This window comes from Pleurodeles waltl, chromosome 10 (genome assembly GCF_031143425.1).
Source record: "Pleurodeles waltl isolate 20211129_DDA chromosome 10, aPleWal1.hap1.20221129, whole genome shotgun sequence".
NCBI lineage: Eukaryota > Metazoa > Chordata > Amphibia > Caudata > Salamandridae > Pleurodeles > Pleurodeles waltl.
The window spans coordinates 823,398,948-823,412,957 of NC_090449.1; the positions used below are offsets into that span (position 1 = coordinate 823,398,948).

Consider the following 14,010-nt stretch of genomic DNA (forward strand, 5'->3'; position numbering starts at 1 on the left):
TAACCAGGAGTCCTTATGAAACAGGAAAATTAAAACAAAATATGTAGTAATGGCAATGTATTTACAATGTGTCACAAGACAGAAACAAAAGCGAGAAGTTCACATTTTAGGGCCGAAATGCCCTGGCATATGTCTTCTGGTGGTGTTGGCAGTAATTGAAATTGTGAGCATGATCACAGAGCAAGACTACAAAATATAACTTCGTACTACTCTAGTGAGATTTTGTGAATGCTATAAACAAACATTAAAAATTTATCGAATGAAAAGTAATTAAACTTCAGCTTAGTCAAGTTAGCCTGTGTCCTGCCAGCCTGGTACAACCTCACTCAGAAAACAAATGGCACACTAAGTCAATCTATTTTTTTTATGGCTTGAATTCTTTCTGCAGACTATCTGTGGCTAAGTCGACGGAAAGCACCAGACATCCGGATGAGGTATGTTTGTGAAACCAAAGTAGGTTTATTCCAAATAGATACGCACAAAGGAAGAACCTACGACTGAGGCTTCCGATTAGCACCACCGAAAATAACTGAATATGGTGGAACAACAAATCTATTGAATGCCTCAGAACAGATTCCAAACTACATCACAATGAGAACAAAGCTATGCTACTAATAAGAATACTACATCACCCTCACCCCTTAACAAATAAAAAACAAACAAATAAAGATAACAATAAATACAAGTCAATTATAACAATACAACTTTGAATCATAAATCAATACATCACAAAATCCTGAATATTTGCTGGTAAAACAGATGGTCTGGATCTTTGGAAACAATGGCCACTTTGATTTGTTTCCTCAACAATAGCATCAGTGCAAGGTAATATCCTAGACCCTCCATGAGGCATTAAACTTGTACCATTCTCATTTTGAGCTTGTGTGGTATGTGAACAGACATCAGTAGAAAGCATAGAATTGCCCTCCTCTTTATTATAACATGTTTTGAAAAATATTTCAGCTTGTGTTTTAGAAATCGGTACCACACTGTCTTTATTCCACCACCCCTTGTCTTTTAACAAAACAGCTGCTTTACTTGTTTTAATCGCCTTTGCAGGTAGGGCAAACTTTGATTCGCCTTTTCTAACTTTGTTCAGTTTCCTGATCAAAACCCAATCATTTACCTGTACACCAACTTCACGAGCATTGTGTTTACTATCATAATACTCCTTTTGTTTAGACTGGTTATACCAAACCTTCTCTCTAAAATCATCTCTCAACAAATAGTTACTTATATGACTATTTTTATCACTAGTGCTAAGCCAAGCAGGCAACAAATTTGTCTTTGCCTCTCTACCTCGTAATGCACGAAAAGGAGTTATATTAGTGGTAGAATGAGGTGTAGTCAAGTACGCCCACACTTTTCCTTTCAAAAATTCTGTAACATCAAGGTTTGAACTAAGAGCTGTTTGTACGCCTTCTTTTAAAAAACGATTGACCCTCTCAATCAAACCATTAGATGATGGACTATACAGTGCTACTTGCAAATGAACAATATCATGTTTGTGCATAAAATCTTTCATTTCTCTCGATACAAAATGTGTTCCATTATCTGTAACAACATATTTGTGATTCCCTCAATTAGGAACATTTTATCCAAAAATGCAATAGCTGATTTGATACAAGGAGCATCTACGAACTCAAAATATATCCATTTCAAGAAATAATCCACTAAAACAATCAAGTATTTTAGCACACAAGGTACCAAAACAAAAGGACCAGAGAAATCCATAGCCACTTTTGTCCATGGACTCTCTGGAATAGGAACAGGCAATAACGGTTTATGACTGGACTTCCAATGTTTGTCAGAAACAATACATTGTGGACATTTTTCAACCAAAATGGAAAGAGACTTGTCCAAACCTGGCCACCATCAATACGGTTTGAGTTTCTTACATGTAGCTGAAATACCTAGATGCCCTGCATGTGCTAATTCAGTGAGACGCGCATGTAAGGAAAAAGGAGGGACAAAGTGTTTTGTTTGCAAATATTGTTTACAATCGGCAATCCTGAAGCCTCTTGCGCAAAACATCTTAAATCATGAGATAGTGACTTTATAGGTGGCCATCCAGATTTAATATACTGAATCACTCTCTGTAAACACTCATCATGCACAGTGGCGCTTATCCACTCTTGCTCCGAAATCACACCTTCACACAGGACAAGCACATCCACCATAGCTACAACACACTCTTCATCCTCCAGTATACTTCCCTCTTTCTCATCCAAAGCTAACCTCAACAAACAATCTGCATGATAATTCTTCCCTCCTTGAAGATATTTTATACTAAAATTGTACTCTTGGAGTTTGGATAACAACCTGATTAGACGTGCAGATGCTTTACCAAGGCCACTTCCACTTAAAATATAAACCAGAGGTTTATGGTCGGTAAACAAATCAAACGACATTCCCCAAACATATGTTTTCAATTTTTCTACTGCCCACACACAGGCTAATGCTTCTCTGTCTATAGTGCTATAAGTTCTTTCAGCCTTTGAAAGAGTTTTCGAAGCAAAAGCTACTGTGTTTTCTTTACCTCTTAACCATTGTCCAAATATTGCCCCTATTCCTTTAAGACTAGCATCAACTGTGATGAATGACTTTCCTTGAGGCTCAAACGACTGTAGAGAAGGTGCTGCCACAACTAGTTTATTGATCTCATTAAAAGCCAGGTCTACCTCTTCAGTCTAAACAAATTTGGCTCCATTTTTAATAAGAGATCGTAAAGGCTGTACCAATAAACTGTAACCTGGGACAAACCTAGCATAGTACTCATAAAGCCCCAAATAAGACTTGAGTAAATACTTGTCTGTAGGAGGAGGAGCATCCACAATAGACTTCACATTACAAGCTTTGGGTTTGATTCCTGGCTCTGAAATTGTATGCCCTAAGTATTCTACTTCTTTTGTCATTAATGTGCACTTATCTAGTTTTACTGTCATTCCATGATATGCCAATATGCCCAAAACGTTTTCCAGTACAACAACATGTTCATCCTTAGTTTTGGTGAAAACAAGAATATGATCTTGAAATGCTTGAACTTGTTTCACTTCACTAAACAGATTGTCCATCAATTTTTGAAAAACACTTGCTGCTGATGCAAACCTAAAAGGTAATCTTAAATATTTATAGACCCCAAAAGGTGTGACAAATGTTGTCCAAAACTGAGAATCAGGCGTAAGCACTATCTGATGATAGGCTGAGTGCAGATCTATAGTAGTGAAATACTTGGCATCTCCTACATTAGCTAACATCTCTTGTATGTGAGGTAACTGATGACAATCCACTACTATATTCTGATTAATGATCTGAGATCCACACAGAGTCTCGAATCACCAGTTGTGTTCTCCGTTATGACAATTGGTGACACCCACTCAGATGAATCAGTTGGTGTAATTACTCCTTCCTCTGTCAATTTCCCCCAAAGTTACTTTAAATCACTTCTCACACTTAAAGGTACTGCTCTGACCTTGTGTACAACTGGAACTACTCCTTTCTTAAGTTTAATGTGATGTTCAAACCCTTCTACTCTACCTATAGCATCCCTGAAAACTTCTGGAAATTAATGTGCCATTAACTGTTTGATAGCCTCATCTTTCTCAATGTTTAAAATAGGCATGTCACCCAGTACAACCGGTTGTATATGGCATGGACACAGGTCTATACCTAATTTTGCCAAATCTCTCCACCCCACAATGTCTCGTCCTTCAACAGCCAAATACATTTTAGTATTGATTACTCTACCCAGACACTCAAGATCAGAAATAAAGTAACCTAACAAGTCCACATCTTGTTCTCCAAAAGCTTTTGGACATGTATCCGCTGGTAACAATTTTGAACTCTTAGGCCATAATTTGTGAAATGTGCTATCAGCTAGAATAGTTACAGGTGCACCAGAATCTGCCATTACTGTCATTTTCTTTTTATCAATAGTGACTTGACAAAAAGATCCTTTTATAATTTTACTTTCTCCACAACCCGAAAGATTCTTTTCCATGGGGTCCAAGTCTATAGTCAATACTACATTTGAAAAATTGTCTCTACATTCTTGCAAATATTCCTTCTCATCGGGTAAACTGAGACTGTTGACCTTCGTCTTGGTGTATGCTCCGACTGATGCCCTGCATACTTACTGAAAATGGCCCATCTTGTGACATCTGTTACATTTCTTTCCTTGTGCAGGACACAATGAAGAGTTTCCAATGTGATTCTTAGACCCACACCTATAGCAAGTGTTGCTGTTTTTCCGAAGTTTGTTTTCTTTTCTCAAGGCACATATAGATATGGTTTCATTAGAGATGTAATTAATGGGAGACAAACCACTCCGGCTTTGGTGTTCTTTCCCATGACTTGACATTACTTGGGTAGTAACAATAGATCTCTCAATACCCTATGTTATGTCTTTGGTTTCCATCAAAGATGGGTTCCTGCAAGTCAACAGTCTTTTTCTTTGAGAAGCAATTAAAAACAAATTGATCTGTTATTTAAATATCAACGCTATTCTCAAACTCACATTTGGATGCCAACATTCTTAGTGTGGCAATATATTCCTCCACCGGCTCGTCACAAGTTTGCTTACATTTGAAAAAATTATGGGGGTCATTACAACATTGGCGGTAAAAGCCGCTTACCGCCATGCAGAAGACCGCCAATACACCGCCGCGGAATTCCGCCACAGCAATTATGACACATTTCGGAATCCGCCGAAATCCAGACACCCACACAACACCGCCACACCAAAGGTCAGTGATAAACTGGCGGAAACAAATCCTCCACCTCCACTCCAACAGAAACACGCCCATGCTATTACGACCCACGAATCCACGCAGCGGTCTTTCAACCGCGGTATTCCATTGGCGGTACACACCGCTGCGCTCAAAATACACACACATCTACAAAACACCGCCACATTGGACAATTCCAAATACACACACCTGATACACATACACACACCACTCCCACACACCCAATACAATATAAAACACACACCCACATCACCCACAAACCCCTACAACCAGAAATTCTAAAAGAAGGCCAGAGAGAGCACAGCAATTGACAACCCCATCACACAGAGGCACACAACACCATCACCCGCACAACATCCACACACAAAACACCACACACCACTACACTCACCACACTCATCACCACATACACCACCCCATGGCACGCCAAAGACACCCCCGCTTCTCCGAGGAGGAGCTCAGGGTCATGGTGGAGGAAATCGTCCGGGTAGAGCCACAGCTATTTGGCTCACAGGTACAGCACACATCAATAGCCAGGAAGATGGAGTTATGGTGCAGAATAGTGGATAGGGTGAACGCCGTGGGACAGCACCCAAGAAATAGGGAGGACATCAGGAAGAGGTGGAACGACCTACGGGGGAAGGTGCGTTCAACGGTCTCCAGGCACAACATCGCGGTGCAGCGGACTGGCGGCGGACCCCCACCTCCTCCCCCACAACTAACAACATGGGAGGACCAAGTCTTGACCATCTTGCATCGTGAGGGCCTCGGAGGAGTATGTGGAGGATGGGACACTGGTAAGTCAAATCTTAAATATCAGATCCCCCACCCTACCTGCATGCTCTCACAACCCCCTCCCTCACCCCCTCCCCTATCACTACAACTCCTCACTAATGTACCCATGACACCAACCACCCATCCCAACACCAAGCCCTGCATGACACAACTAAGCATGGACACCCAGCACTAAAGCATGCCCACTGCATATACCCAGAACACCCCCCCAACCATCATCACACAAACCCACACACAGGAATGCTTGCACTGGGGTATACAAACACCCCGTCCGCCAGGGTTGTAATGACCACCTATGTCTTTCCAAAAGAACACTTGGTTCTTCCAAATACTGCTTGCACATACGTTGTTTCGCTTCCAAATAGACATTCCAGGGAGTGTTTTCATTAGTAGGAGCAGGTATTACTGGAAGATTATCAAAAAAACTTTGCCCAGCGATACAGAGATGATTGAAAAGCAAGGCCATTTTCATAACCGGCGAATATTCACTTGCGTCATTAGCTGTGATATAATTTTCTAAAATGCGTAACCACTCCTTCCACTTTATATCTGGCTTACCGTATTTTTGCAAGAAAGGTGGTGGTTGAATTACTCTTTGAGATGTCGCCATTCCACCAAACAAGTAAAAATTTCCCCTATGAAGTGCTTTACTGTTGTTCTCATTTATGTATTTTATTGTGTGTATATATATATATTTTGTAGAATGGATAACATGTCCCAAAACAAGATGGCAACCAAAACAGAAAAAAAAAATTATGAATATTATGTAAATGGACTATATGCCAAACCAAAATGGCCGTCAAAACGAAGAGCTGATGAATCTCCTTTAACAATATTTTTTTTCATTTACCAGAATGTTTTCCTCTGAAGATAAAATTCAAAGTGTATTGTTTATTGTTTTTTTTTCAACTTGTCTATGGTTTGTTCTTTTTTTTTTTAAATATATGCCAGTATCCAAGACCATCCAGCATGAAAGCTCGAACGCGCACTCAATTTGTTAACTTCAGCGCGTTGCTGTATTCTTCTGTATCCCAGAATGCAGTGCGAGATGCGCAAGGGGTTGGACGTGCACACAGATTGAAACGCGCGTTATACTGCACGCGTCATATCAGGAATGCACACGCGTCGCGAGGGGTTGGACTTACGCACAGATTGAAATGAGCGTTATATTGCACACGTCATATCAGGAATGCACGCGCGACAAGAAAACGTAGTGCGTGTGCACTTTATTTTTTAAAAACACAAGCTCAACATTGCTCACAAAAGTCGCACTCCACAACAAGGAAACTCACAGCTTTCCTCTGAATCCCACAAGTTACGATTGCGAAGATACACCGTCCTCAGCTGTATCTTTTTTTTTTCCTTCTCGTCGATGGGTTCGTCGTTAGTCCAATCCGCGTCTACCCCACTCCTAGTACCAACTGTGGAAAGCACCAGACATCCGGACGAGGTATGTTTGTGAAACCAAAGTAGGTTTATTCCAAATAGATACGCACAAAGGAAGAACCCACAACTGAGGCTTCCGATTAGCTCCGTACTCCACCAAAAAAATAACTGAACACAGTGGAACAAGGAATCTATCGAATGCCTCAGAACAGATTCCAAACTACATCACAATGAGAACAAAGCTATGCTACTAATAAGAATCCTACACTATCTCTGTAGCCTGATGTATCAGGTGTGACATATACAACAGACACACTGAGATGTCCATTTTTAACCCCATTCTAATCCAAAAAACAGGGGCAGCTCCTTGGCAATGGCGAAGGAGCGTCGCCCCTTCCCCCTCCTCCGGCGAAGCCAGGAGATGAAAGAAAAAACAATATTGTTTTATCTTTCATCTCCTGGCTCAGCAAGCATGTGCAGGGAGGGGCCGGACTGGGCCACGAGAAGTGGGAGAGTGCAGCCAAACACACGTGTGCTTAGGTTTTTCCAGCTGTGTTAAACAGCCGGCCTGGAGAAACTGCACAGACCCCAGGGCTATGTCTGAGCGGCAGTCACTGCCGCTCAGACTAATCCGGACTCTCCTTTCATGCTAGCTTTTGCATGAAAGCAGCACCAGGATTGCTGGGGAGCGTGTGCTGGTGTCCCAGCAAATGCTGGGACACCACAAGAAGACCACAGGAGCAACGCGGCAGGAGGAGGTGGCGGGGAAAAGGTATGTTTTAAAAAAAATTATTATATATTTTTTTTTAATCACCCCGTCCCTCCTCCTCCCCTCCCCTTGAGATTTGCAGCATCTGCTGCTACCTAAACAAGTGTAGTGAGTCCTGCCTATCCCTATAGCTTCACAGAGTGACTGCATTTGGAATAATTTAAGGCGCCAAATAGTTCTTGTGCTGCGGTATTAAATATTTCCACAAAGGTATACATAAAGTTAACATGCCCTATGATAACCATAAACAACTTCACAGGAAACAATTGACAACACCATGGTTTTGTTAACTGTGGTGTCCTGCTCACAAAAAGAAATTCACAATAGTAGACCTACTCGCATGGACTTCTGTGAGTTTACTTTTCTTTTCTTATCCCCAGATAATGTCGATGCTTGGCCCTACGTAACCAACACAAAACAGTACAAGTGTCTCTTAAGCTCCTCCGTACATTTTCACCTGCTCCTTCTGTAACTCCCACAGATGTTGAATTTCAGTTCATTTACAGCTCCTCTCTGATACTGGAGGTTGTACATCTCACTTCGGTAACACTGAGGTGATTCTGAGTAACAAACTAACCTCTTCAGCTTTTTGTTGCTTACTGTACAATGACAGGCCATACCATACTATACCATAAAATGACACCCCGTATGCTACAATGACATACCATACAATAGCATACAACATAACTAAAAAAAAAAAAAAAAAAAAAAACAACATTGTCAAAGAAATACATCTAGCATTGGTGAGACGTACTGGCTTTGCCAATGCTTGTTCTATTATTTGGCTTATAATTGTGCCTTTCCCTCTCTTGTGGTAGGAGCCCAACTTAATAAATATATTATAAGTGGAACTGAAAAAACTTGGCACAACATTCCATAGTGTTTTTAATAATTATTGCCATCAGATTATCTAGACCGGCTCCCAATTGTCAATTTTATGTTCTTTATGGATTTTATTGTTAAAACTGGCAATCTCTTCATCGGGCAGTGCTTCTTCTCTGCACAAGTACACGGTGTCAGCTCCATATATTGTACTCAGATAGCTAACCTAGTCCCCCTCAAGGACCAGTGAGGGCAAGACTATCTTTTCTGGTCAAAATGATATTCAGATACCACTAACAAAGTAGTTCTCTGAGTGAAAGGAAAATTAAATAAGCATTTGCAATGCAATGGGTCTCGCGTTTGCTCGAGTTAGAGCTATTTGTGTGGCAAATTCCTGACTGGACTTTTCTTGCTACATAACTTGAAAATGAAAAGTAAAGCAGTTGACATAAGCAAGTCAAATCAAAGCGCCACTGCCGCCATGAGCATGAGCGCTAAGGAGACACACAAAAGGAAAAAGAAGTTCGCTCGCAATCAAACATATTGACAAACGTGCAATTATCCATGTAACAGGGTCGATGTCCAAGGCGGTCACAAAACTGCCCCCAGGAGAGACAAACGTAAAGATTTACCAATGTCATCAAAGGATTTTTGAAAGGCAAGCCCATGAACATGTGAAAGTGATGGGTGTGAGGTGGGCATGGTTAAAAGCCCACGTAAATACCAACACGTCAGAAAAGCAGCACTTGCGCACTGCTATGCTCAACCTAAAAAGACTATAAGATGTCTTTTGACTACAAGATTGTCAAAAGATAACAACACAACAGTAACATGTCTTAACGCCCAGGTATGTACAACTCATTTGGATCTTCTTCTACCAATGTTCCTTTCTGGTAATACTAAATAAAAGTGTTTTTGTGAGAATAAAGCAACCAGTGATTCTTATTTTGTTGGACGGTGTGTCCTTCAACATTGAATATTTCAATCAAGTATGGCTTCAGGGAAGCGACCTCAGATAGTGCAAGCTTCAATACTGATCTCCTTTACATAAGTGGTTTTGACAGAGAGCAACCAGAAGTACACTATCAGGTCTGTCGATGTAGAGTACCACGATGGCAAGGTGCAATCTAATTGTGCTACAAGTTTTCCTTCTATTCCTATTTGTTTTTATATCTAGCAGGATCCATGGACAACTGAGATAGGAGTGAGTTGGGGGGTAGCAGCTATTGTAGGTTTTTGTTTCTGCAAAGGTACTTCTCTGCAGATTCATATGAGGCTCTAAATATTCCCTATATGACAGCCTGATGCCCCCACAATATTTTAATGGCTTGTGGAGCATATTCTGAGGGGCATTCTTTCACTGTGCCCCTGACTGGTAAATAGAGAATGCTTCGTCCTTGTGGCCTTTCTAAGATTTATTTCTGCACAATGAAAGACGTTAAAGTGAGGATATATTAGTTGAGGAGGAAGAATGAAGTAAACTGCAAAATGTCTTTCAAAAGAGCTTTGAAGATGTTGAGAGGTGTTGTTTGAAAAACAATTCTGGCAGGAAAGAAAAAAAATGTGGTAAATGGCAAGAGACCACAGCCATTCAGAAGAGGGGATTGTAAACTAAGACTAAAACTAAGAGTGCATTTGCTGTGTAATTATGCACAATGAATAGTTCTTGCCGGACCACAGGTTGTGTGCAAAGAATCTGCCCTAAAAAACGGCCAATTCAGGAAGACCTAACAAGTGTTTGCACATTTCTTATTGCTTGCATCAATTACCCTTTTATGGAATTCTAGAAATAATTCTATTTCAAAGTGTAGGTGTATTTCCCCAGGGGTATAAGCTACCAATAAATTTACATAATATTGGCAATTAACAACCACTGTATATTAAATTTGTAACCAGAGAGGTGAAAACAGTTTCATTTGAACTTTTCAGAAATGTGTGGAATCACAATTAATGACTGTATATTTGCGCTTAATTTTTAGCCAAAACTGCTTATTTTTTACCTTATTCACATTTCTCTACTTTTGCTTCTGATGTTTAAACCGAAATTAAACAGCACTAGTGACAACCTGCCTCTATATCCAGAGAGGATCTCAAATGACAGTTAAACTATCACCTTTATCTTTTAAACTGTATATGCAACATTCTACAATTAAAAGGATAATAAGTAAGCATATTAGGAAAGAAGGACGCACACTTGTTTAAGAAATTATTAATGACAGGGTATTTTAACCAACCGTCTTAAGGCATTGAGGGAGATATTTTACAAAGGGAAATCTTCTGGGAAGTGTCTTGTAGTGCATGATTCCCATAAGACAACAGTGAAACAAAAGAGTGGTCGCTTCTCAAATACAACAGAAGCAGGCTGAGAAAACATTATATCTCTGCTATTTCAGTCGTGCAAGTCAAAATCAGCATATTATTACTGCATTCTGTTAACTCAGTCCAGAAGTTAAAAGCATACTAATATTAGAAAATGTCTCCCAGGTTCAGGCCCTTCCAACTAAGTCAAGTAACAGCCCAGTTAAGGCAGCACATCACCTGGGTGTGCTCTTTGATTCTTTATCATCCCCAGATCCAAGCAACCGTAAGATGTGCTCAATTCCATCTACATGCCATGTCAAAAATCTATTTGGCAATGGAGCATTATTTTTTAAACACAATTGTATTTTACATCAAGAAACCAGACGAGTGAGTTATCCATCCTAAAACTTTGTAAGAATGGTTCATTTGAGCCACATGACAATTACAGAGACAATGGACCATCATAAATAGCTAATTCAGAGAGGCGATGATTAGTCTTCAGTAGTATATGGCCATATATTTGAATATCCCGAAAAGAGCTGTATACAAGCTCTAACTAATACAAAAAGGGGTGGCTCTAATTATCTTTGGTCTAACATAAAAAGGCCATGCCTCTACCATCAGAAATCAGTTGGCTTGGAGGAACCTGGAACATCAAATAAAATACCCAGTCTTTTGTCCGGTTTCAAGAGCTAAAATTCCCAAAAATACATGATAAATTTCTTCAACTTTCAGCAACTAGTCCAACTTCTGCATTCCTGTTCAGACCAAAAAAAACACAATCCCCATATGGCAAGTATCCAAATTTGAGCAGAACACTAAGATTGCCAAGAGCAAAGATTTAGAACAAGCTTGCTAAATACCTGAGGATATAAAATAGCCATTCAAGCTTTAAGCAGAAATGGAAGCAGCACTTCCTTATGCTACAGGCAATAATGATAACTGAAGCTGGATAGTTTTAAAATGATCTTTATATTAGTATTGTCATTTCTGTGTGTTGCTTTTGGCCATTTTCAATAAGTGCAAATCAGTTTCTGTTTATAATTATGTATGTTTTCTTGGTCACCAGACTACTGATTGTGCACAACAGCTCTTGTGAGCACTTGTAGCTTTGTCTAATACACAGCATGTAGGATAAGAATCTGGTATCTCACATGGGGAGTTTAAGCACCCAGACAATTTTTTCCCTTTAGAAGGCACTTGTTACACCATTATGTGCTCTGAAACTGAGTAAAACCCCACAATGATTAAGAAGTTTCTGTTTATTTGATCTGGATTTTCAATATGGCTGCAATCAAGGGGTGGGCGAAAACTCACTGAAGCATCAAAGGAAAAAACAGAAGGTATTCTGCTGTGTCCCAGGCTTCTCATACTTGGTGTGCTCTACTGGTATTTTCTGTGTCTTGAACCTAGACCTCTGGCATTGCTTGTGCATTACAAATAAACATACGAGCATAACACACCAGTCCAACTACAAGGACCAGCAAAAAAAGAATTCCTCCAACGCCTTTCTGGGTTTTAACTCCTAGAGTTATTTTCACAACTTTACAAGGGTCATCATCTGCAATTTGTGTTGAGACTGGCACTGAGGAGCCTAAAGGGTTGGTTCATCAGATATGGAAAATGAAATTCCACACCCAGCCCTTGATAAAAAACCACCACAGTGGCTCTAAAAGAGATCTCGGAAAAGTAGTAGGTAGGCATGACTATGGGCCTGATTACAACTTTGGAGGAGGGTGTTAATCCGTCCCAAATATGACGGATATACCACCCGCCCTATTACGAGTCCATTATATCCTAAGGAACTCGTAATATGGTGGGCAGGATATCCGTCAAATTTGGGACTGATTAACACCCTCTGCCAAAGTTGTAATCAGGCCCTAAACATTTTGAGGAGCAAAGTCCACAGTGCTCACTAATCCTGAAAATGGAAGCAAGTGGAAGAAGTTACAGACTTTAGGGAGACTATTGGGAGATTAATGCTGGATATGAATATTCAAGCCTCTATTTTAAAACCCTTTGGATCCAGCATGAGAAACGTGTTTTTCTTCATCTAAGATGAATGTAAAGCTGGGTCTCCTCTAATTTTAAGTCTCTTTGCCTTCATAGGGAGCTGAAGTTTAAACATACAGGCAAATGCCACACTGTTAGTAATTACCTTTTATTCACTAAATGATTGTCAGTAATACAGTGTCAGTAATTATCCTTTATTCACTAAAGGCAAACTATAAGGAGGGATAACCCTTGAATTTAACCTATAGCCCCTTCTTAATAAGAGAACAAACGAATGTGAATTGGACAGTGGAATCACATGATTCTCCATACATACTAGGGCGGTCATAATGAGAATAAAATAAGACAAATAAAATATACATCAAACAAGAGGTACTAAGCGCACACTATGAATTGGTTTATATTTCTTGTCAGGGTACTCAGATGCTAAACATGGATGCATCTCAGTAAGGATTTCCACACAGCTTGTCTCTTTACCCAGCTCATGCAGAAAAGCCGCTTGGTTTGTAAAATTCCACTTGAAATGTATTTATTCTACTGTTCTTGAAATTCTGAAAAACTGGAATTTTTATTGATAACCTACCTTTTCTGGGGATCTTTTTGAAGCAAACCATTCAACACGTCAATGAATTCTGGTGTGGGCTTTGCAGCAGAGGGCCCTGAAAGTAAATTCAACTATTTCAATTACATTTTGAGAAAATGTGCATAACAGAAATAATGCCCCTCCCCCTTTTATAATTGTCAACGAATACTTACAATAACAAAGTACCTTTGCATAAAAAAAAAAAAAAGCTTAAGTCAAGCCCCTTAGTACTTTAGGAGAGGGTAACTGTTTTTCCTAAGCCAAGCTGTCTTTGTTGCTTCCCCCTGACATAATTGGGAAAAGGACTACAAGTGCCAAATGTCACACAATTTCTTAACATAGGATTAGAGAAAGAAACATCCAGAAAGCAAAATGCGATTTGGGGAACTGTATTCATCAGCCTATTGAGCTAAAAAGAGCACAACACAAATTGCTATACTGAAAAAGCAAACTTGAATCAATAAGTTATTTAAAAATAGGGCGTGTGGTCAAGATGGAAGCACGAACGGATGAGTTTTGCATTAACTGCCAACCCAACGTCTGTGATAATGTTGCTGCATCTGTCCTGTTATCTACAATGCGGCATATCTAGC

The 14,010-nt window shown here is 39.9% G+C and overlaps 1 protein-coding gene across 2 annotated transcripts in view; it reads right to left on the minus strand.

Annotated features, from left to right (window-relative positions):
• ULK4 (unc-51 like kinase 4) overlaps window positions 1-14,010 on the minus strand; it is a 1,615,551-nt gene that overhangs the window by 1,425,376 nt on the left and 176,165 nt on the right. For both annotated transcript variants that reach the window (XM_069211486.1, XM_069211487.1), the window contains exon 8: window positions 13,418-13,493. In XM_069211486.1, coding sequence (XP_069067587.1) covers window positions 13,418-13,493 — 76 coding nt within the window. The remainder of the gene's footprint in view (window positions 1-13,417; window positions 13,494-14,010) is intronic.